This window comes from Podarcis melisellensis (assembly GCF_964234715.1).
Source record: "Podarcis melisellensis genome assembly, chromosome: 12".
NCBI lineage: Eukaryota > Metazoa > Chordata > Lepidosauria > Squamata > Lacertidae > Podarcis > Podarcis melisellensis.
Genome location: NC_138544.1, coordinates 56,488,180 through 56,513,545, shown reverse-complemented (window position 1 = coordinate 56,513,545; position 25,366 = coordinate 56,488,180). Strand labels below are relative to the sequence as shown.

Sequence of the window (25,366 nt, the reverse complement as noted above, 5' to 3'; positions counted from 1 at the left end):
GGTTCGATACCCGGATGGGACAACTTCATATTCCTGCACAGAGTGGATAAAAATCAACTCAAGATAAGCGGATGTGGGTTTAACATATTTTCTCGCGTGCACAGAAGAAAACATCTCCCCTTGGCCTGGTCAAAATAAAAGTCATGGAAGAAAACGGGCTGACTACGCCTTGCCCCTAAAGCGGTGGCTGGGTAGGGGGTCTGGATGGGCAAAACCGGTTAGTCTGGCCTTGGCTGGAAGCCCTGAGTCAACGCCATTATTCCGCACAGGCAAATCTCCGCTCCTGAATCACGTCCAAGTTGCCTGTTCCGGGCACAATTCCAGAGAGTGCCGGTCGCCCAGGGCGGCTCAGCAAAGAGACTCGTTTCAGTGGGGATGCTGTAGAGGTCCGGAAAGGGCAGGTGTGCAAAAAACAAGCAAACCCACCACCTTTCTCAAAGTCCAACGCAGGCCTACTTCAAAGGCATTCTTGGCCCCACTTTTCATAAAGGCACTTCCAGCCAAGACCCTTCTCCAGGGGAATTTCATTTCAGGTCTCTGCCGGCCCCCAGGGAGTTTTTTGTAACTGTGCGAGAAGAGCAATTATCAGCCGGTCCTTATCTCTGGCTCGCAGACCTCACAGGAAGACAGAGCATGGCTTTGCATCACACCAGACCCAGAATAACCCAGGGTTTTTTGTGTGTTTTATTTTCAAGAGGGGGGAGCCAGGGAAGCAGAGAAGCAAATCTTGAGCGGCAACAGAGCGGCTGGAGGTGGGCTGGGACTCAGGCCAGGAGGGAGGAAGGAAAGGGAGTTTTGATAGCAGAGCGATAGCTGGTTATTGCAAAGGCGAGGGACGGCCCAGGCTCTGAGCTGCTGGAAACCAAAGCGGGCGAGGGGCCAGAAAAGGCCAATTCGGGGCAGGACAGCTTGGTAGGACAAATGAGTTTTATGCTGTCTCTTCCTCCGAGGAATGAGAAGAGGAAGGCGCAGAGTGCAGCGCCCTTTGAACGAGAGACTAATAATAATAATATATTTATACCATGCCCATCTGGCTGGGTTTCCCCAGCCACTCTGGGCAGCTTTCAACAGAGTATTAAAATACAGTGGTACCTCGGGTTAAGAACTTACTGTATTTTTTGCTCTATAAGACTCACTTTTTCCCTCCTAAAAAGGGGTGTGTGTGTGTGTGCGTCTTATGGAGCGAATGCAGGCTGCGCAGCTATCCCAGAAGCCAGAACAGCAAGAGGGATTGCTGCTTTCACTGCGCAGTGATCCCTCTTGCTGTTCTGGCTTCTGAGATTCAGATTTTTTCTTTTCTTGTTTTCCTCCTCCAAAAACTAGGTGCATCTTGTGGTCTGGTGCGTCTTATAGAGCGAAAAATACGGTAATTCGTTCTGGAAGTCCGTTCTTAACCTGAAACTGTTCTTAACCTGAAGCACCACTTTAGCTAATGGGGCCTCCCGCTGCCGCCGTACAATTTCTGTTCTCATCCTGAAGCAAAGTTCTTAACCCGAGGTACTATTTCTGGGTTAGTGGAGTCTGTAACCTGAAGCGTCTGTAACCTGAAGCGTCTGTAACCCGGGGTGTTGTTGTTGTTGTTTAGTCGTTTATTCGTATCGGACTCTTCATGACCCCATGGACCAGAGCACGCCTGTCTTCCGCTGCCTCCCGCAGTTTGGTCAAACGCATGCTGGTAGCTTCGATAACACTGTCCAACCATCTCGTCCTCTGCCGTCCCCTTCTCCTTGTGCCCTCCATCTTTCCCAGCATCAGGGGCTTTTCCAGGATGTCTTCTCTTCTCATGAGGTGGCCCCTCATGAGGTAAAAGGTAAAGGGACCCCTGACCATTAGGTCCAGTCGTGGCCGACTCTGGGGTTGCGGCGCTCATCTCGCTTTATTGGCCGAGGGAGCTGGCGTACAGCTTCCGGGTCATGTGGCCAGCATGACTAAGCCGCTTCTGGCGAACCAGAGCAGCGCGCGGAAACGCCGTTTACCTTCCTGCCGGAGCGGTACCTATATATCTTACTTGCACTTTGACGTGCTTTCGAACTGCTAGGTTGGCAGGAGCTGGGACTGATCAATGCGAGCTCATGCCGTCGCGGGGATTCGAACTGCCGACCTTCTGATCGTCCTAGGCTCTGTGCTTTAACCCACAGCGCCACCTGCATCCCTAGGGATGCAGGTAGACTGCCTCTAAATGGGAGGTTCTATCAATTTGTGTGTTAAAGCAACAGTGCCGTATTTACCTATAAGCTAAACAAGCTATAGCTTAGGGCCGCATCCCTCTTCAATTCAAGAAAGTATTTTTTAAAAATAAAAGAAAAGAAAAGTCAGAAGATGGGAATCACTAACCAGAGTCCAAAAAACAAGGAGAAAGAACAGCGCCTACCTGCAAATGATGATGAAGAACTTGATCAGCAAGAGGGCCTGGTTTAGGCCTGCCTCAGCCACCTCCTGGCGGGAAATCTGGTTCACACAAGACGTCAGCTGCTGGGTCAGGGTCTGCAGGACGTCGCAGGGGAGCAGCGGGATCTCGGAGACAGAGTCCTCCGGCCTGCAAGAAAAGGACATAAAAAATAAGTTTGCAAACTCCCCTCCGTGGAGATCAACCCTCGAGAACATCGCACCCTTCTGAAGTTACCCAGGTGGGTAAATTGGCTTAGCCCACAACTTAGCCCATGGGCTCTCTCTCAGCCAAATCTGCTCCAGAGGAGTGTTGTGATGATATAAGGGGGGAAAGCTACACTCCCTGGCAGAAGGAGGTACAGAAATGGGATTAACAGGCAAGTCTTCTTCCATGGCATCTGGGCAGTTGAAAAAGAGATGTGGCTGTTATTATTGTTGTTGTTGTTGTTGTTGTTGTTGTTGTTGTTGTCATCATCATCATCATCATCATCATCACCACCACCTCAGATGGTGACAGCAGTCACGAAATTAAAAGACGCCTGCTTCTTAGGAGAAAAGCAATGACAAACCTAGCTAGCATCTTAAAAAGCAGAGACATCACCTTGCCAACAAAGGTTTGTATAGTTAAAGCTCTGGTTTCCCCAGTAGTGATGTATGGAAGTGAGAGCTGGACCATAAAGAAGACTGATCGCCGAAGAATGGATGCTTTTGAATTATGGGGCTGGAGGAGACTCTTGAGAGTCCCATGGACTGCAAGAAGATCAAACCTCTCCATTCTGAAGGAAATCAGCCCTGAGTGCTCACTGGAAGGACAGATCCTGAAGCTGAGGCTCCAATACTTTGGCCACCTCATGAGAAGAGAAGACTCCATGGAAAAGACCCTGATGTTGGGAAAGATGGAGGGCACAAGGAGAAGGGGACGACAGAGGACAAGATGGTGGGACAGTGTTTTCGAATCTACCAGCATGAGTCTGACCAAACTGCAGGAGGCAGTGGAAGACAGAAGTGCCTGGCGTGCTCTGGTCCAGGGGGTCACGAAGAGGCGGACACGACTAAACGACTAAACAACAACAAAATGATAATATACCACCCTTCATCCATAGATCTCACGGCAGTTTAAAACACAAAATTACAGCATAAAAAACACAAAATGCATAACAAAAACAAGAACAAAAACAAAGCAAAAAAACTCCCAATTTCACATCACATTTTAAAAGGGCAAACGAAGCTGATTGACTATGCCAAAATGGCAAAGATGACTGGAAAACCAAGAGGAGGACAAAAACTTTACAAAAGAATGGGGAAAATTTATAAGCTATTTAAGAGACCACTGTAAGCAGATGGAAACGTTGGCAGGATTTTGATTTCGCTTGTAGTGCAACAAATTGCCATGGAAAATACGGATTGATATAATAGAGTATGGAAGAAGGTGCAGTTTTAAATGTTTAAAGTGGGACTCCAGGGAGCAGGTTGGGGGGGGGAGAGTCCTGAGATTCGGAGGAATCTCTGTACAGTGGTACTTCGGGTTACATACGCTTCAGGTTACAGCCGCCGCTAAGCCAGAAATATTGCCTCAGGTTAAGAACTTTGCTTCAGGATGAGAACAGAAATCGTGCTCCAGCAGCACGGCAGCAGCAGGAGGCCCCATTAGCTAAAGTGGTGCTTCAGGTTAAGAACAGTTTCAGGTTAAGAACGGACCTCCGGAATGAATTAAGTACTTAACCTGAGGTACCACTGTATATGGGTATGTATTTGAATTTTTTTAAATATCAACTTTGTAAAAATGATTTCAAACAAAAATAAAAATAAAAGGGCATCGGACGTCAATCAGCCCAAGGCCTGGAATGTTTTAAATTTGTTGTTAGCCGCCCTGAGCCTGGTTTTGAAGGGCGGGGTATAAATAAAAATTTATTATTATTATTATTATTATTTTCGCCTAAAGGTGTATAATGAAGGCGCATAAAGGTGTATAATGAACTCTGGGAATTGTAGTTCAGTGAGGGAGATAAGGCTCTCCCAGAAATACCCAGCACTTTCAACAAGAGATCTTGGCTTTTCAGGGGCGGGAGGAGCGAGACCATAAACCGTTTCCGGGACAGAAATTGTGCATCACATAAACAGAGCAGGAAGAACTTAAATTCACCAATCCAAGCGCCCTAGCCGTCCACCAATACTTTGCAGATTAAGCAACCCCCCCAAAAAAAACACCAGCTCACATTTTTCTGCAAAGAAAAGATGGGATGCACAGCTGGAAGAGGTGCTTGCAGAATATATAGCCAAACAATAAGATCAGATAAGGCAATAATAATAATAATAAATTTTATTTATATCCCGCCCTCCCCAGCCAAAGCCGGGCTCAGGGCGACTAACAAAAATAAAACAGTACAAAGTACAGTACATACAACACTCTAAAATCAGTCATTGTAAAATTGATTCAAATCAAGCCACTGGCAACCATTGTGCCAGAGCTCCACAAAGATTGCCGAGGGAGGGAGTCAGGCTGTGCCCTGGCCAAAGGCCTGGTGGAACAGCTCTGTCTTGCAGGCCCTGCGGAAAGATGTCAAGTCCCGCAGGGCCCTAGTCTCTAGTGACAGAGCGTTCCACCAGATCGGAGCCACAGCCGAAAAAGCCCTGGCTCTAGTTGAGGCCAGCCTAACTTCTCTGTGGCCTGGGACCTTCAAGATGTTTTTATTTGAAGACCGTAAGTTTCTCTGTGGGGCATACCAGGAGAGGCGGTGGTTCCCTTGGTTCTCAAACTCTGAAAACCCGGAAGTGAGTGTTCTGGTTTTCGAATGTTTTTCGGAAGCCAAACATCCGACGCAGCTGTTGGTCACGGGCACCTGCACCAATCAGAAGCCACGCCTTGGTTTTCGAACATTTCGGAAGTCAAACGGACTTCTGGAATGGATAAAGTTTGGCACTTTTGTTTTTGCTATTTATTTTGCGTTTTTGTTTTTGAGGCTTTTTCAATTAATTTGTTTTTGTGGCTGTGTGGAACCCAGTTCCGCTACCGACTGATTGATTGTGTGACTGCAGAAATGGATAAAAGCCCCCTATCCAAACAATGACTATCATCAGTACAGGTAAGAAAAAAAATAAATTTTAATTTTTATCGTCTACAATACTGTCTTATTTATTTTATAGTACAGTGCATTCATCATTGCTTTCATTTTATGTATCAATGGTCTCGTTAGAGAGTTAAAATCATGTGAAATTGCTTTTTTTAGGGGTTGTTTTTGAAAGTCTGGAACGGATTAATCCGTTTTGCATTATTTTCTATGGGAAAGCATGCCTTGGTTTTGGAACGCTTTGGTTTTGGAACAGACTTGCGGAACGGATTAAGTTTGAGTACCAAGGTACTACTGTATAATATGTACTCCCCACCTTCTCTCTCTCTCTCAGACACACACACACACACAGACACACATATCTCCTACTCAGAAGGAGCCGTAAACTACACCATAGATGGATCCCCTTCAGCAACTGTCGCAACAGGCAGTTGTGTGTGTGACAACACAACGGCAGTGTGGAAACCAGGAAGTGTGCTAATCAGAGGCACAAATTGTGCTAGGAACAGAAAAGGAGAGTGCTTAAGACGAGGCCTCGAGACAAGCGATTTCCACCAAGGGCATTTGGGTGTTTTTTCACACGCCTGCAAGCACTGCACACCACGCAGAAAAGTCATGCCTTAAGCAGACCCAATGAGCCAAGGCAGGAACCGCAATTGTGCTTGCCAAAGATAGGGTTGCCACATTTCAGAAAGTGAAAATCCGGACGCAAAAGCCTTTTTTGTCTTTCCCGTGCCCAAAGCTGCCGAGCTTTTCATGCAAAATCTCCAACAAAATCCAAGTTTTTAAGGTATTTTTATAAGGAAAATTGTTTGATATGGGTTGCCATACACCTGGGTTTCCCTGGACATTAAAACCGATTTTTGAAAATTCTGCCTGGACGCCATTTTTGATGGACGAGGGTGATACTAACAGGCCAAGCTGGGAATAGCCCTCCTGTTGGGCAAATGGGATACAGTGGTACCTCTGGTTAAGTACCGTATTTTTTGCTCTATAAGACTCATTTTTCCCCTCCTAAAAAGTAAGGGGAAATGTGTGTGTGTCTTATGGAGCGAATGCAGGTTGCGCAGCTATCCCAGAAGCCAGAACAGCAAGAGAGATCGCTGCTTTCACTGCGCAGCGATCCCTCTTGCTGTTCTGGCTTCTGAGATTCAGAATATTTTTTGTCTTCCTCCTCCAAAAACTAGGTGCGGCTTGTGGTCTGGTGCGTCTTATAGAGCGAAAAATACGGTACTTACTTCGTTCCGGAGGTCCGTACTTAACCTGAAACTGTTCTTAACCTGAAGCACCACTTTAGCTAATGGGGCCTCCTGCTGCCGCCGGAGCACAATTTCTGTTCTCATCCTGAAGCAAAGTTCTTAACCTGAAGCACTATTCCTGGGCTAGCGGAGTCTGTAACCTGAAGCGTATGTAACCTGAGGTACCACTTTACTTCCCCAAGCACTAGCTAAACCAATGGCATCAAGAGATGCTTGCTATTATATTACGAGGAAAGTATGCCAATATAAAACAAACAATATAAAACCCAAACAATATAAAACCCAACCTAAACCCATTAAGCTAAACACATAAAGCAAAACAAAAACAATTTTAAAAACATCTCTCCTTTTCCATATTCTATCCTTCATTTCCTTGTTTCCTCGACCTCCTCACACCTCCCTTTTTGTATTCCAGTTCTATTAATTGTTTCAGCAAATCCTTTCCATCTCTCTCTATTTTCTATCATCTTGTACATAACATATTTTTTAACCTTATTTCCCTTTAAAACTAAATTACTTATATATACTTAACTTCTTATAACATTTCTGCTAAATCCATATAATATCATTCCACCATTTTTCTAGCAATCATTAAGGAACCGGACCATTTTGGGACCAGCAAAGCACAAGATATATTCCGCTTACCTCCTTGGTTCCATCGAATGCACGGTGATGATCTTCTCAAAATTGGCGACGAACGCTTCCAACCACTGCTGCAGGTACGCCAAGTCCTTCTGGAAGAAGAAAGGAAGGAGAAGAAGCGATTAGAAAGTGCAATCCCCTTCGGTCACAGAGCCAAAATATCCCAGGGTGCAAGCCCTCGCTGGGCTAATGTCAAAGCTCGTTCAGTTAGGAGGACATTGATTAAGATCCGAAGCTATAGGGCAGGGTAGGCAACCGACAGCATCTTAAAAAGCAGAGACATCACCTTGCCAACAAAGGTCCGTATAGTTCAAGCTATGGTTTTCCCAGTAGTGATGTATGGAAGTGAGAGCTGGACCATAAGGAAGGCTGATCGCCGAAGAATGGATGCTTTTGAATTCTGGTGCTGGAGGAGACTCTTGAGAGTCCCATGGACTGCAAGAAGATCAAACCTCTCCATTCTGAAGGAAATCAGCCCTGAGTGCTCACTGGAAGGACAGATCCTGAAGCTGAGGCTCCAAGACTTTGGCCGCCTCATGAGAAGAGAAGACTCCCTGGAAAAGACCCTGATGTTGGGAAAGATGGAGGGCACAAGGAGAAGGGGACGACAGAGGACGAGATGGTTGGACAGTGTTCTTGAAGCTACCAGTATGAGTTTGACCAAACTGCGGGAGGCAGTGGAAGACAGGAGGGCCTGGCGTGCTCTGGTCCAGGGGGTCACGAAGAGTCAAACACGACTAAACGACAACAACAAGGCAGCCTAAGGCCCATGGGCCATAAGCGGCCCACGGGTGTCGTTTAACTAGCTCACAAGCTGTCCCTGCCTCCTAGGGATCTTAGATCAAGAAATAAGAAAAGACAACTGGAAATTATTTGTGTATGCAACAACAGTGGCAAGAATTCTACTAGCACAAGCTTGGAAGAAGAAAGAACAGGGGAAAGAGAAACTCATGGAATATGCAGAATTAGCAAAATTAACAGATAAATTACATGAAAGGGACAACCAAGACTTTAAAAGAGAATGGGAACCATTTACAATATATATGAAGAGACAACATGAACAGTTGGACTCATTGGCAGGGTTTGAATAATTCCCAAATGTATATAATAAAAAATAGATGGAAAGGTATTAGGAATTAATTGGGGAAATAATACGCAGGGTGAGTAAATTGAAAGTAAAACAAAGTGGAAGTATGAGGGAAGCAGGAAAAAATGGAAAAATTGTTAAGAGAGATATTTCATAAAGGATGTATGTATATATTGAAAAAGCAATAAAAGCTATTTTAAACAAAGAACAAAACAAAAAGACTTATTCATTTAAACTTGCTCCCCACCCAGTCGCTCATCACCACAATGAGCCAAATCTGATTAGTTGCACTGATCAGCACACAAACGAGTTTACTAATGTCTTGGAACATCAGTCAAATATTATAGAATGACATCACTCAGTTTACTCCGTGATCGCTGACTCAGTGGGATCTCGCCCGTACGGTTAAATTCAGGAAGGAGGAGGCGGTGGCAGAGGCAGCACAGAGGGCAAACAATTGCACCAAACTATATATAAGGAGAATTTTAATTGTTGCATTTTCGCACCACCCTTCCTCCCAAAGGGAGCCAGGGCAGCGTAAACACAACCCAGAGTAACAAAATAAAACATTTACACACTCGTATATTTTTTAAAAAGTGCAATAAAGCAATGACACATCCCGGAAGCGAGAGATAAAAGGAACAATTCATAGAATAGAATCATAGAATCATAGAGTTGGAAGAGACCACAAGGGCCATTGAGTCCAACCCTTCTTTGGAGGTCTTTAAGCAGAGGCTTGACAACCATATGTCAGGAGTGCTCTGATGGTGCTTCCTGCTTGGCAGGGGGTTGGACTCAATGGCCCTTGTGGTCTCTTCCAACTCTGTGATTCTATGATTCTATGATTGGTCGCCGGCAAAAATTACGATGTGTGAAAAGCCATGAAGCCAGCCAGTGTCTCTACATAGTCCCACTCTTATTTCAGACACTGCGGTATATTGTTATGCAGTGGTACCTCGGGTTACAAACGCTTCAGGTTACATACACTTCAGGTTACAGACTCCGCTAACCCAGAAATAGTGCTTCAGGTTACGAACTTTGCTTCAGGATGAGAACAGAAATTGTGCTCCGGTGGCGTGGCGGCAGCAGGAGGCCCCATTAGTTAAAGTGGTGCTTCAGGTTAAGAACAGTTTCAGGTTAAGTACGGACCTCCGAAACGAATTAAGTACTTAACCCGAGGTAGCACTGTATAGGGTGCCAGACTGTATAGGGTGCCAGAAACAATACAGTGGTACCTCGGGTTACATACGCTTCAGGTTACATACGCTTCAGGTTACAGACTCCTCTAACCCAGAAATAGTGCTTCAGGTTAAGAACTTTGCTTCAGGATGAGAACAGAAATCGTGCTCTGGTGGCGTGGCGGCAGCAGGAGGCCTCATTAGCTAAAGTGGTGCTTCAGGTTAAGAACAGTTTCAGGTTAAGTACGGACCTCTGGAACGAATTAAGTAATTAACCCGAGGTAGCACTGTATAGGGTGCCAAACTGTATAGGGTGCCAAAAACAATACAGTAGTACCTCGGGTTACATACGCTTCAGGTTACATACACTTCAGGTTACAGACTCCGCTAACCCAGAAATAGTACCTCAGGTTAAGAACTTTGCTTCAGGATGAGAACAGAAATCGCGCTGCGGTGGCAGCGGGAGGCCCCATTAGCTAAAGTGGTGCTTCAGGTTAAGAACAGTTTCACGTTAAGTACGGACCTCTGGAACGAATTAAGTACTTAACCCGAGGTACCACTGTATTGCGATGTTTAGCTGGTAATGTATCTTGATGATGAAAACCAGATATCGGCCAGGCCTACTGTGTTGTTTGGGGTTTGTTTGGGGTTTGCATTCTCTCTAGGGACACCTGATATTCATAGCATGGGGTGCTATTGGACCTGCCTTGCACCTAGAGACTGATGTGACCCAGCCAATAAGTGCATTTTATCAGCTCAGGGCTGGTTTGCAAGCTGCACCCTTTCTTGCCGACGAATGACCTAGCCCTTTGAGTCACAACCTAATCGCATCCAGATTAGACAACAGCAACACATTCTATGTGGGGTTGCTTTTAAAAAGGTGTCTGGAAACTTCGACTGCCATGAATTGCCTCTGTGCTCCACCCAAGCCAACGTTCTTCCGCAAGAATCCCAACAGTGTCAAAGCGGCTCACCAGAAATTTGTGGGGCTCCTCTGTGAAGAACCACAGCCTACATTCTGCTTGCTATTGTCTCCGATGATATATTTATTCTCAGGAACAGAAGATTAACTAAGGGCATGAAGACAGGGGCAGGGAACTGAATGGCAAAGGGGCTGGACCAAATTCTGGATGAAATTTTACAATGCTTGGAGGTTTTTAGCTCAGGGGGAAAAGACAAGGACAGTGGTACCTTGGTTCTCAAACTTAATCTGTTTTGGAAATCTGTTCCAAAACCAAAGCGTTCCAAAACCAAGGCGTGCTTTCACATAGGAAGTAATGCAAAATGGATTGATCCGTTCCAGACTTTGAAAAACAACCCCTAAAACTGCACTTTAACATGAATTTTACTATCTAACGAGACCACTGATCCACAAAATGAAAGCAATAAACAATGTACTGCAGTCACACAACCCATCGATCAATCCATCAGTAGCTGAACTGGTCTCCACACAGTCACAAGAACAAAACGAAAAGAGCCGTAAAAACAAAAACACAAAATAAATAGCAAAAATAGACAGACCTCAGCGTAACACTCAAATCAGAAGCGTGGCACTCAAAATGGAAGCGTAACACTCAAAACGGAACACGTTCGGCTTCTGAAAAAAGTTCGCAAACCGGAACACTTACTTCTAGGTTTGCAGTGTTTGGGTTCCAAGTTGTTTGAGTACCAAGGTGTTTGAGAACCAAGGTACCACTGTGCAGTAAAGGGGACCAGAGGCTTATAAAATTATGCACAGAGTGGGAAAAGTCTGGGGGCCATCTAATGAAGCAGAGGGACAAAAGGAAAGACCTATTCGCACAGCACATTCGATCACATTCTGGCAAACTCTGGTTGCGCAATTAAAGTTGATTGCGCAAGAAACCCACTTCCCCAGAATATCTGATTTTTTTTGTGATATGGAAAGTGATGGGAAAACCATACAAAGTGTGGGATAACACTTGCTTTGATGCAACCTTGTCTAGCCTCCCCGCAAACAAATCAGAGTGAATAAGCAACATCATCTCATTTCCCCGAGTTATAAAGGGAAAGGTAAAGGGACCCCTAACCATTAGGTCCAGTCGTGGCCGACTCTGGGGTTGCGGCGCTCATCTCGCTTTATTGGCCGAGGGAGCCGGCGTACAGCTTCCGGGTCATATGGCCAGCAGGACTAAGCCGCTTCTGGCAAACCAGAGCAGTGCACGGAAACGCTGTTTACCTTCCCACCGGAGTGGTACCTATTTATCTACTTGCAGTTTTACGTGCTTTCGAACTGCTAGGTTGGCAGGAGCAGGGACCGAGCAACGGGAGCTCACCCCGTTGCGGGGATTCGAACCACCAACCTTCTGATTGGCAAATCCTAGGCTCTGTGGTTTAACCCACAGCGCCACTCGCGTCCCCCCCCCCCGAGTCATAGTCCCACTCTCTTCTGCCTTGGTCAGACCATACCAGGAATATTGTGTCCAGTTCTGGTCGCCACAATTTAAGAAGGATGTTGACAAGCTGGAAGGTTTGCAGAGGAGGGAGGTGAAGATGATCAAGGGTCTGGAAACCATGTTTTATGACAGGCTTCCTCAACCTCAGCCCTCCAGATGTTTTGAGACTACAATTCCCATCATCCTTGACCACTGGTCCTGCTAGCTAGGGATCATGGGAGTTGTAGGCCAAAGGTTGAGGAAGCCTGCCTCATGAGGAACGGTTGAAGCCTGGAAAAGAGGAGGCCGAGAGGAGATATGATACCCATCTTCCAATATCTGAAGATGGAGATATTGAAGATATGAAGATTGTTCTATATGAAGATTGTTCTATCCTGCTCCGGAGGTCAGGATTTGAACCCATGGCTTCAACAGCAGCAGCAAGAATAGGTCATGCTAAGAACTGGAAAGAAAAAAACTGTCCCAACGAAAGAACAATGGTTGTATAAATTGACAGAGTTTGCAGAATGAGCGAATATGACAGCCAAAATAAGGAACTGGGGTGAGAGGCAAACAAGGGGTGAATGGGAATACTTTGGGGAATACTTAAAAAGAGAGGATATTAAAACCAATCTGCAAGTAGGGATAATCTCTTGAGCAACAATTAACAAAACGAAGGAACTGAGGGGAAGGAAACAGGGTAGAGAAATTAACGGATATTCAGCAAACTAAGGTCGCCTAGAAAGTCAAGGAGTGAGAGGCAGGGAAGTCGGTATAGAAACAATGTACGACGAAAGATGTACGATGTGGAAAATGTAAAGTGGAAAATGCATTTTAAAAAATGACAGCGAGAGAGAAAGATACAATCCATCGTTTTATTGTTTATAGCCAATGGCCTTTGCAACGAACAGCAGAGGGCAAGAGAAACCACACAACAGAACCTATAAAAGTTTACAGGATAATAAATTGACAGGATAAAGTTTTAAAATTAGAAAACATTAGCATAGCCAGAACGGAGTTTCTCAGCTGCCAGAGCAAATTTGACTACCGGGTCCGTAATTTGTGGATCTTTACCAGCCAAGACTTCATGAGGGGATTGACCAGAGAACCACTTAAGAACAGGCGACAAATAATTTTCTCTGGGCACTGCATATATGGGAGAGAGAAGTATGGAAAGATGTGAAAAATCAAATGGGTACAACCAAGGAAAGCAACGTATAAGTCCATTTTAGTGTCCTGTTCAGAAGCCTATGCACACAGGTCTTGGGAACATTTGGGGTTCAGTCTGAGCCCACCCAGTTTCCCAAACGTATGCAATGTGGGTGCTTTAGGAACTTGGGCACGATTTGCCCCCAATTCAGGGCACAGAACAGCCTTCAGGTCTGCGGCTGGACCGAGTGACCTTCAGGCTAGTTTCCAGACCGGCCGTTTGCTGAAAACAAGAGCTAACATTCCGCGGTAATCTTTGTCGGCAAACACGGCGAGATGGGGCCATAACACACCGCCAGGCCCCTTCTCTATTTACAGCAAAAATCCAGACCAGAGATAAGGACGAAAATAAAGCCGAGAGATTATTGTCTTTGCCTAGTTCCCCTTTTCTCCATCGCCCCCACAAAGACCCCCCACCAAACTGCCACTTGGATAACATGAACATGGACAGCTCTGGTTTGGAGAGCACCCGGCCACTCAGCGGCTTTTTAAAGGGGTCTGCTTTAAATTAGGAACTTCTTTGGTTTTCAAAATATCCGTAAGGTGCATTTCCATACAAAAATAATAACAAGACTAGGAGATTCCAGCTAAACATTGCGAATAACTTCCTGATGGCAAGGGCTGTTCAACAGCGGAGGTGGTGGCAGGCAGGTTCTGTGGCGCAATGGATAGCGCATTGGACTTCTAGGCGGGGTGAAGTCATTCAAAGTTTGTTGGTTCGAGTCCCACCAGAGTCATGTTTTGTTGGGCTTCCTTCAATAATAATAATAATAATAATAATTTATTTATACCCCGCCCATCTGGATGGGTTTCCCCAGCCACTCGGGGCGGCTCCCAACAGAATATTAAAATACAATAGTCTATAAAACATTAAAAGCTTCCCTAAACAGGCAATCTGCCTTCAGACATCTTCTAAAAGTCAGACACTTGTTTGTTTCCTTGACATGTGATGGGAGGGTGTTCCACAGGGTGGGTGCCACCACGAAGAAGGCCCTCTGCCTGGTTCCCTGTAACCTCACTTCTCGCAGGGAGGGAATCGCCAGAAGGCCCTCGGCGCTGGACCTCCGTGTCCGGGCTGAACAATGGGGGTGGAGACGCTGCTTCAGGTATACAGGACCGAGGCCGTTTAGGGTTTGAAAGGTCAGCACCAACACTTTGAATTGTGCTCGAAAATGTACTGGGAGCCAATGAAGATCTTTCAGGACCGGTGTTATGTGGTCTCAGTGGCCGCTCCCAGTCACCAGTCCAGCTGCCGCATTCTGGATTAGTTGCAGTTTCCGGGTCACCTTCAAAGGTAGCCCCACGTAGAGCACATTGCAGTAGTCCAAGCAGGAGATGACCAGAGCATGCACCACTCTGGCGAGACAGTCTGCGGGCAGGGAGGGTCTCATCCTGCGTACCAGATGGAGTCGGCAGACAGCTGCCCTGGATACAGAATTGACCTGCAGCTCCATGGAAAACTTTAAAAGAAGCAAAAATAAACAAATAACAGCAGAGGTGGTGGTCTCTCCTTCCTTGGAGGTTTTTAAGCAGAGGTTGGATGGCCACCTGTCGTAGATGTTTCACTGAGATTCCTGCGTTGCAGGGGTCAGACTAGATGACCCTTGTGGATCCCTTACAATGCTAAGATTCTGTGATTGCTGCAATACCATCAATAGCACAAATAATCATGATAGCCCAGTGCAAAGAACATCAGGAGGGGCCCTAATTCAGTGCCCCAAGTCGTTTTGTTGCTGTTAAGACAGTTGGAAGTTGGAAACCTTTGCCTGATCTACTGCAGATCACTCGGAGATCGGTCAGTAGATCCCACTCTGCCAACCCCCGATCTCTACCTGATTCCTGTCTGTCGGGCTGGCACAACTCTGCGAAAGGGCGCCGAATTTTGCAAGTGACTATCGTGGGGGGGGGGGAATGGAAAATATTTTTACAGAGCATTAGGTATCTGGGAGTCCTTCGTATCATCGGATTTTTCACCTTGGCTGCTGCTGCTGTCAAATTGTTGTTGTTGTTTAGTCGTGTCCGACTCTTCGTGACCCCCTGGACCAGAGCACGCCAGGCACTCCTGTCCTCCACTGCCTCCCGCAGTTTGGTCAAACTCATGCTGGTAGCTTCAAGAACACTATCCAACCATCTCGCCCTCTTTCGTCCCCTTCTCCTTGTGCCCTCCATCTTTCCCAACATCAGGGTCTTTTCCAGGGAGTCTTCTCTTCTCATGAGGCGGCCAAAGTATTGGAGCCTCAGCTTCAGGATCTGTCCTTCCAGTGAGCACTCAGGGCTGATTTCCTTCAGAATGGAGAGGTTTGATCTTCTTGCAGTCCATGGGACTCTCAAGAGTCTCCTCCAGCACCACAGTTCAAAAGCATCCATTCTTCGGCGATCAGCCTTCTTGATGGTCCAGCTCTCACTTCCATACATCACTACTGGGAAAACCATAGCTTGAACTATACGCACCTTTGTTGGCAAGGTGATGTCTCTGCCTGGACCCAAACAAGGGACTCGCTGGTTCACAGCTGCATGCCACTAACTTGGCCAAGTCAAACACTGATGGGAGGCACAGTCTATCTGGAGGCCAGACCAGGATGGCGAAGGCTGAAACAGAGGGCGCACAACAACAGCAGCACCCTTGCCACATCCAGCGAACCGTTGCGCAAGCCGCAGCCGGTTCCTGGGTTCAAGCACCACTGTGCAACACTAGCAAGAGGCGCAGGACGGACATCTTGACTGAGAAACACATCCTCTTCTTCCTCCTCTTCCTCCTCCCAGCTCTGAGGCTGCCGAAAGGCTGTCGGAAGAGTTTGGGGGCGAGAAATGAAGTCATCGCGAAACCACTTCCTGACAAACACGTTCCCTTGAAAGCCAGAAGGTGGGATCTCCTTCCAAGTTAAAAGGCGCCTGTAGAGATCAGGGCTGTTGCCGTGACCCTTTTAGGGTGTGAAAAATTAAAGACCCCCTCAAAACCCAATACAGTGGATGCTCGGGTTGCAAACGTGATCCGTGCGGGATGCACGTTCGCAACCCGCAGCGTTCGCAACCTGCAGCGGCACATCTGCACACGCATTGGAAGAATGGCAGATGAAGGTGATAGACTATATGGGACTGGCAGAAATGACTGGCAGAATCCGAGACCAGGGAAGAAAGACGGCGGAAGAAGATTGGAAGAAATTTAAGGACTATCTTGGGAAATATTGTAAAATTAATGAATGTTAGAAAGATGTTGGTTTAGAAATTAAGGGGTTTTCAGCTGTAATGATTAAGTAAAAAGAAAAGAAAGGCTAAAAATTAAATGAAAAATAAGGGAGAGGATTTGCTGAATTAATAACTAGAAATTGGAATACAGAAAGGGGAGGTATGAGGAGGTCGGGGAAGTAAGTTACAAGAAAATATGGGAGCGAAATTATACTTGTTTTTGTTTGTGTTTGTTTGTATTGTTGTTTTGTTTTTATATAATTTTTGAAACTTCAATAAATATCTTATAAAAAAAACATCTGCACATGCATGGGTTGTGATTCAGTGCTTCTGCGCATGTGCAAAGCGCGATTTAGCTCTTCTGTGCATGTGCGACCCCCGAAACCTGGAAGTAACCCGTTCCGGTACTTCCGGCATAGCTGTCAACTTTTCCCTTTTCTCGCGAGGAATCCTATTCGGAATAAAGGAATTTCCCTTAAAAAAAGGGAAACGTTGACAGCTATGACTTCCGGGTTTCAGCGGGTCCATAACCCGAAAAAACGCGACCTGAAGCGTCCTTAACCCAAGGTATGACTGTGCTGCAGTGAAGGCAAAGGGAGAGGGTATCCCCTTTGCATGAAGATGCTCTGTCTGGAGTTCATTTCCCAACATCCCCAAGGAGGGAATGGGAAGCTCCCTGACCAGCTGCTGCCAGTCAGTGTAGACAAAACTGAACTGGGTGGACGAGTGGTCCGTTATAAGGCAGCTTCCAGTGTTCCTAAGCTGAAACCCAGCGCTGTCCACAAAGACCTCCTTTGGATTGGCAGCCTCGTCTTGCTGGGTGCAGGAATAGCTCGGTCGGCAGAGCACAAGACTCTCAATCCCGCATTGGACAAAAGATTCCCGCATTGTACGGGGTTGGACTAGATGACCCTCGGCTCCCTCTTCCAAGTCTATGGTTCTATCAGATCTTGAAGGCAAGCCCCAATTGCTAACTGCACGCCTGAGATCCAGAGGGAAGGTTGACCACAAGGGCAGCAGCTCAATAGCGGCCCCTGCAGCTGGAGGAGGAATGAAGGAAGAGAAACCGCCACCATCTGCCCAGATGAGAACGGGCTCTTGTGCCCAGCATTCATGGCTGGCTAATGCACCACACTAGTATATAAAGGGTTTGCCACAATCAAGTCGTTTCCCGGTACTTCCCTCCCAGCCTTGGCACCCACAAAAGCTCACAGAGGGCAGAAGAGGCGGGCGGTTGGTTCAAAAATCTGCATCAACTTCCCCATCAATTTCCACATTCTCAATTTACCGCTTCTTTCTCTGCCTTGAGTCGGGGCTCCCTAGTCTCCCGGTTCCTAAACGTATTTTTCGCTCCATAGGGCGCACCTAGTTTTTTTTTTTTGGGGGGGGGAGAATAAAGGATTTTTGTCTCGGATTCTGCCAGTCATTTCCGCCAGTTCCATGTAATCCATCACCTTCATCTACCATTCTTCCCGGGTGGGTAGATCTTGTGTCTTCCAGTACTTTGCGAGGAGTATTCTTGCTGTTGCTGTAGCATACATAAAAAAGGTTCTATCCTTCTTTAACCGACCATGCCCAGGAGAAAGGCCTCTGGTTTCTTCAGAAAGGTATATTTAAATACCTTTTCCATTTCATTATAGATCATCTCCCAGAAAGCCTTAATCCTTGGGCATGTCCACCAAAGGTGAAAGAATGTACCTTCCAGGCAGCTCTGTTCTCAGAGATGCTGGAAGGTTTTGTGGCGTACGCCAGCTCAGAGGCTTCCCACCCAGAAGTGCAAGGCGAGAGAGGTTGCCAATCGCGAACTGGACAAGGCCCAGCACAAGGAAGAACGTTTGAGAGAAACATGCAGAGCTCAGGGGCAGGTCACACACTTGGCATGTTGAACATCCCTGAAGAGAAGCAGCCAAGAATAAAAACATCCACGGAAAGTCTAAGAGCCTTCAGGGGAAGGAAGCCTGAGTGTCAGCCAATTGCCCATCATATCCAACGTCCCTTGAAAAACCGGGTGTTAATAGGAATCAGGACTCGAACCGTGGATTTTAGACACACATCCTTGAGCATGTACAAAATGCCTTCTGTGCAGATGACTCTCTTAACACAGGCAGTCAAGCAGTTTCGCAATGCAGGCTAAGCACACAAGACGGACTGGTTCTAACCCAACAACTCTTACCAGGCTTTGCAGATTAAACGGTTTATATAAATACCTTTGATATATACGTCATCAAAGTTGGAAGGGAGCCCCCCCAAGGTCATCTAGTCCAACCCGCGGGAATAGGTAGCTGACCAAACCTTGGCGTTACCAGCAGCACGCTCTACCCAACACGGCTCAGAAACACAAGCTGAAAAATCAACCGGATGCCAAAGACATGAGAGGGGTTATTTCCCAGGCAAGGGTCCTTTGGGACTCCTTGCAACATCCCGACGCAGCCGGGTCGCTTGGGAGGGAGTGGAGAGCAGGCTGAGACAGGTGGCTTCAGCGTTGCTGCCGAAAAGCGGACTTCGGCGGAGGTTTTTACCTGGCTGGGCACGGCCGGGAGGTTTGGCAAACCCGCTGAGGACTCCATCGCCAGCTGGAGGAGGGAGGAGGGACAGCTAGGAAAATAAGAGCAGCCGAAAATCCATGCAGGCAGCAGGTTTCAGGACGGTGCAAGCTCTCAGAGGTCAGATGGCGAAGGAGGTTGAGAGAGCGACGAAAACAAGAAAGCAGCTTTGACAGAGCAACACTTCTTGTGTAAAAGGAAACGTCAAGTCACTATAACCGACAAGACTTCCTTTCCGCGCTGCAAACGAACCACCGCAAAAAGAAACACACACACACCACAACCTTGTCTCTTGAGAAAAAGAAACCGTGCCAAACAGAAAAAAGTCTCCTCCGCTCACACAATTTCTGGTAGCTAAATACACACACAAACGCACACATGTGCACTCCCAAAAATTTACACTCGCAGGTTGGTTCGCACATTGCTTTATTGCGGATGTGAGTTGCATGCAGGGACCAAGCTGGTTTTGAGAATTCGATTCCCTGGGTCTATCGACAGGTGGGACCAAGGAAGTGTTTGCACATCTGAGCTGGAGATCAGTGCACTGTTTAGGAATCGTAGGTACTGAGATCCCAAAGGAGCAGAAAAGACTTTTTAATGTACATGACGACAGCCGCACGCATGCTACTAGCCCAGAGAGGGAAAGAAGATAAAGTCCCTACTAAACGGCAAACTAGGCTGGTTGGACTGTGCCAAAATGGCAAAACTGACCCTAAAGCTCAGGAACCAAGAAGACCAGAACTTTAATAAAGAATGGGGGAAATTTACAATTTACTTGTAAGAAGATGAAAACATTAGCAGGATTGCAGTAACACTTGTAACATGGAAAATAAGATGGATAAAAATGGAGAGATACAAAACTTGGATGGTGAAATAATATGCAGTTGAAAGGGTTGATAATAGGACCACTTTTTCTGGGATTTGATGAGTGAGAAGGACAGGGTAGTCTTTATCAAATGCGCCACAGGGGAGCAAAAATCCGCCCAGCGCCCCCAAATCGTTGAGTCTGAGAAGCGCCACCGTTGTCTATGACAAGCATCGCCTCTGGCACGGTGCGTCTTTGGTAAATAAACGCACAAAGTTGATAGATTTCAGTAATACCTAGGTATATATGTACAGTGGTACCTCAGGTTGCATACGGTTCAGGTTACAGACTCCGCTAACCCAGAAATAGTACCTCAGGTTAAGAACTTTGCTTTAGGATGAGAACAGAAATTGTGCTCCGGCGGCGTGGCGGCAGCAGGAGGCCCCCATTAGCTAAAGTGGTACCTCTGGTTAAAAACAGTTTCAGGTTAAGAACGGACCTCCGGAACGAATTAAGTACTTAACCCGAGGTACCACTGTATTTTGTTTGTCTAGTTTGATCAAAATGATTTATTATTAGATCGTAAAAGCCTCCCCAGAGCAGCAGCCCAAAGGCCCGTCAAAAGGAAATAACTGAAATCCTCTCTGAGGATGTTTTGCAATTCCCCTTCTCCCTCAATTCCCTGCCCTCTTGCAAGAAATTGGGCAAGAGATTGGGCAAGCAGTGATTAAACAACCTCGCTCACAAGGGGAAGGAGGGGAGCAGCCAGGTCGCAGCTTGCCTGCACCTTGCAAGAGGAAATTCACATATAAACACACACCCTTTTTTCCCCTTTTACAATGTCAACCTCCAAGCAGGTGGGAAGGATGAGGGGGAAGACGAAAGCACAGCGCTTTCATATTTGATACAAGAGACACCCAGCCCTTTCGTCGTGCAAACAGCCTCCCCAAAACCTTTAAAACCCTCAACAGCCTCGGCCCAGTATATCTGAAGAAGCATCTCCACCCCCATCGTTCAGCCCAGACACTGAGGTCCAGCGCCGAGGGCCTTCTGGTGGTTCCCTCATTGCGAGAAGCAAAGCTACAGGGATCCAGGCAGAGGGCCTTCTCGGTGGTGGCGCCCGCCCTGTGGAACGCCCTCTCATCAGATGTCAAGGAGATAAATAACTTTTAGAAGACATCTGAAGGCAGCCCTGTTTAGGGAAGCTTTTAATGTTTGATGTATTTTAATATTTTGTTGGAAGCCGCTCAGAGTGGCTGGGGAAGCCCAGCCAGATGGGCGGGGTATTATTATTATTATTATTATTATTATTAATAATAATGTCATCCATTGTATGAGAATTTGTTTCGTGGCAGCGTTAGAAACTGCCAGAAAGGTTCCCAGAGGGTCTGACCTAAGATCAGCAGAAAAAGCAAGCCTTTACTCCTCAGACGTATAATCGAAAAGAGGTGACACAAAAGGAAAAGGAGGAGGAGGAGGAGGGAAGAGGAAAACTAGCAATTGCTAATTATGTGAATGATGCAGTTAGATATATAAGCTCCTTAAATGGCTCCTTAAACCAAGCTTACAGCTTAAACGGAATGTCTAGTTCAGGGATTTAAAAAGCAATCATTTCCTAAATTGTGTCTCTTCGTTTCCCAATTTGATCCTTTTACATCGTTTTGCATGTACTGTGTTATTTCATGCATTGTGACTTGCAGTTATTTTTATTGACAACAGTTTCGTAATTACGTACTTGTTGCAATTGTGAAGGGTGAATTTACATTTAATTATTATCTGGCGTTTTGAGAGTTTACTGAACATCGCTTCATTTGACAGAAGTCGTTCCCTTTTCAAAACTATGTTTTGTTATAACTTTCTGTATCGGATCAGATTATTATAAGCTACAAGTTCTCTGTTGTATGTTTTGCCGCTGTGAACTGCCTTGCTTAGAGCAATATTGAAAAGCAGTATACAAACTGAAAGTGAAATGAAATTTTGGGACAAGCCAGCTTTAAAGTTTCATTTTTCAAAGGGCAGATTGACTGTGACTGATCATCAGTTAAACATCTGGCTAGTTCAGATTTGATACAAGAGACACACAGCCTTTTCGCCGTGCAAACAACACTGGTGGCGCTGTGGGTTAAACCACAGAGCCTAGGACTTGCCAATCAGAAGGTCGGCGGTTCGAATCCCCACGATGGGGTGAGCTCCCGTTGCTCGGTCCCTGCTCCTGCCAACCTAGCAGTTCGAAAGCACGTCAAAGTACAAGTAGATAAATAGGTACCACTCCGGCGGGAAGGTAAACGGCGTTTCCGTGCGCTGCTCTGGTTGGCCAGAAGCGGCCTAGTCATGCTGGCCACATGACCCGGAAGCTGTACGCTGGCCCCCTCGGCCAGTAAAGCGAGATGAGCGCCGCAACCCCAGAGTTGGCCACAACTGGACCTAATGGTCAGGGGTCCATTTACCATTTACTAGTTCAGATTGCTAACTTGAGCTTGGTTTAGAACTTCGAGAACCGAAAGACAAAAAGTCTCTTAATCCAGGGACAGGTCACTTATCTCCTGGGCTATTCCGACCTCTTTTTCTTAATGGCAACACAGGCCATTCATAACGTAGGGATATTTTGCAGGGCAGCTAAGCAAAGACAAGCTATAATTAACTATAACGTTGTTAGCTGCAGGGTGTCCCTTTCCAACCCTGCAATTCTGATTCTCTTACCCCGGTTCAGCTTTAAAAGGTGCGCTAAGGATATGGAACTGGAAGGTGGGGGACTTTATTCGGCCCTCCCTCCGAAGAGGAAGAGAAAGTCCCCCATGGGCTTGGCAAACCAGGATCTGAAAGAACCAGCGGTCCTTTCAATTCTTCCAGCGAAAACGCTCTCCCCACCGCTTCCTCCGTCCAAAAACAAAAGACGCAGGTTCCTGCTTTCGGTAGCTCTCAGACGCCTCGGCGGCTGCCTCTAGATAATACGCAAATGTCTTGTACCGCCGGGCTGGCCTTACAGAGCGGAAGGACATGAATCAGAGCAGGTGAAAGGAGCGATGCAAACCTCACCCGTACGGTGGTCCAGCACTTCTCGAACTGTGTTGTGTTGTGTTGTGTGTGAGAGCACTGGAACACCTAGAAGGGGGTGGGACAAGATCCTAAGGGGCCATGTGTAAGTTTCCAGCCAGGTTTCTAGCAGAGAATAAAACTCACATTCCCTAGATATGTGCATCAGAAACTGAGATTGTTGTTGTTTAGCTTCAGGATCCGTCCTTCCAGTGAGCACTCAGGGCTGATTTCCTTCAGAATGGAGAGGTTTGATCTTCTTGCAGTCCATGGGACTCTCAAGAGTCTCCTCCAGCACCATAATTCAAAAGCATCCATTCTTCGGCCTTCTTTATGGTCCAGCTCTCACTTCCATACATCACTACTGGGGAAACCATAGCTTTTACTATATGGACCTTTGTTGGCAAGGTGATGTCTCTGCTTTTTAAGATGCTGTCTAGGTTTGTCATTGCTTTTCTCCCAAGAAGCAGGTGCCTTTTAATTTCGTGGCTGCTGTCACCATCTGCAGTGATCATGGAGCCCAAGAAAGTAAAATCTCTCACTGCCTCCATTTCCTCCCCTTCTATTTGCCAGGAGGTGATGGGACCAGTGGCCATGATCTTCGTTTTTTTGATGTTGAGCTTCAATCCATATTTTGTGCTCTCCTCTTTTACCCTCATTAAAAGGTTCTTTAATTCCTCCTCAGTTTCTGCCAATAAGATAAGCTAATTGCCAAATGGCACCTTAAACCTAAGTTGCGGTCGCCAAAACAGAACGTCTAGGCGCCATTTCCCCCCTTTGAAATGGCATTTACATGACATGACATTACATGACAGGTTGCGTTTTTTCGGGTTACGGACGCACCGAAACCTGGAAGCATTGGAACGGGTTACTTCTGGGTTTCGGCAAATCGCGCATGTGCAGAAGCTCTAGATTGCACTTTGCACATGCGCAGAAGCGCTGAATCACAACCCGTGCATGCGCAGACGCGGCGCTGTAGGTTGCGAACATGCCTCCTGCACGGATCACGTTCGCAACCCGAGCGTCCACTGTATTGCTATTACAGTCGTACCTTGGTTGTCGAACACCCTGGAACTCGGACATTTTGGCTCCCAAACGCCGCAAACCTGGAAACGATTGTTCCAGTTTGCGAAGAACGTTCTTTTGGAACCCGGACGTCCGACAGGGCTTCCGCAGCTTCTGATTGGTCTGTAGGAGCTTCCTGCAGCCATCAGAAGCCGCAATTTAGTTTCCGAACGTTTCTTCATTGTAGTATAGATAGCATCAAGATAAATTATAATAATATTATAATAATTTTTTATTTATATCCCGCCCATCTGGCTGGGTTTCCCCAGCCACTCTGGGTGGCTTCAAACAAAAAATTAAAATACAATAGTCTGTTAAACATTAAAAGCTTCCCTAAACAGGGCTGCCTTCAGATGTCTTCTAAAAGTCAGGTAGTTGTTTATTTCCTTGACATCTGATGGAACGGCGTTCCACAGGGCGGGTGCCACTACCGAGAAGGCCCTCTGCCTGGTCCCCTGTAACCTCACTTCTCGAAGGGAGGGAACCGCCAGAAGGCCCTCGGCGCTGGACCTCGGTGTCTGGGCAGAGCGATGGGGGTGGAGACGCTTCTTCAGGTCTACTAGGCCTTTGAAGCCGTTTAGGGCTTGAAAGGTCCGCACCAACACTTTGAATTGTTTTCGGAAACATACAGGGAGCCAGTGCCTGCCTCGGCTGCAGTGTGCGAACATTTTGGCTGTGGTTACTAATCCCAGCCTGGCACCCGCAGGAAAGGGAACTGAGAACAGATACTTCTGAGCCCCTCCTAAAACCGCACACAGAGAAGTGGAACCAGGCTGAAGAAGCACCTATTCTTCACTTGGGCTTCTCACCCACCTGATGCTCAGTGTTAGAAATTAGCCAGGAGCCAGGCGTGTTTTGCGACTGGCACTGGTCCAATTGCGACCGTGTAGAGATCTCTGGGCGCCAGATTGCCGACTGACATCTCCATCTGGCTGGCCCCTCCAGCTTTCGTAAGCAGGTCAGCAGAATAGCTCATTTATTGCAATTATATCCCACCCTTTTCTCCAAGGCAGGGGTCAGCAAACTTTTTCAGCCGGTCCACCGTCCCTCAGACCTTGTGGGGGGCTGGACTATGTTTTGAAAAAAATAAATGAAGGAATTCCTATGCCCCACAAATAACCCAGAAGTGCATTTTAAATAAAAGGACACATTCTACTCATGTAAAAAGACGTTGGTTCCTGGACCATCCACGGGCCGCACTGAGAAGGCGATTGGGCCGGATCCAGCCTCCGGGCCTTAGTTGGCCGGCCCATGGTTTTGTTTCATATTTTGTGTTCTTACTTTGCAATTTTATGTTGTGAACGCCCTGTGATCTTCAGATGAAGGGCGGTATACAAATTAAATACTACTACTACAACAACGAGGGGCGCGGGTAGTGCTGTGGGTTAAACCACAGAGCCTAGGGCTTGCCGATCAGAAGGTTGGCGGTTTGAATCCCCGTGATGGGGTGAGCTCCCATTGCTCAGTCCCTGCTCCTGCCAACCTAGCAGTTCGAAAGCACATCAAAGTG

At 46.8% G+C, this 25,366-nt stretch overlaps 1 protein-coding gene across 5 annotated transcripts in view; it reads right to left on the bottom strand.

Moving 5' to 3' along the window:
• The window catches only part of NBEAL2 (neurobeachin like 2), a 202,455-nt gene that overhangs the window by 114,357 nt on the left and 62,732 nt on the right, over positions 1 to 25,366 (bottom strand). For 4 of the 5 annotated variants that reach the window (XM_081931352.1, XM_081931354.1, XM_081931356.1 and 1 more), the window contains exons 2-3: positions 7,361 to 7,449; positions 2,372 to 2,536 (exon numbers count right to left, since the gene is read on the bottom strand). In XM_081931352.1, the coding sequence (XP_081787478.1) occupies positions 2,372 to 2,536; positions 7,361 to 7,449 (254 nt within the window). Of the gene's footprint in view, positions 1 to 2,371; positions 2,537 to 7,360; positions 7,450 to 18,929; positions 19,088 to 25,366 lie in introns of those variants that run through there. The other variant, XM_081931353.1, reaches the window with a different exon arrangement.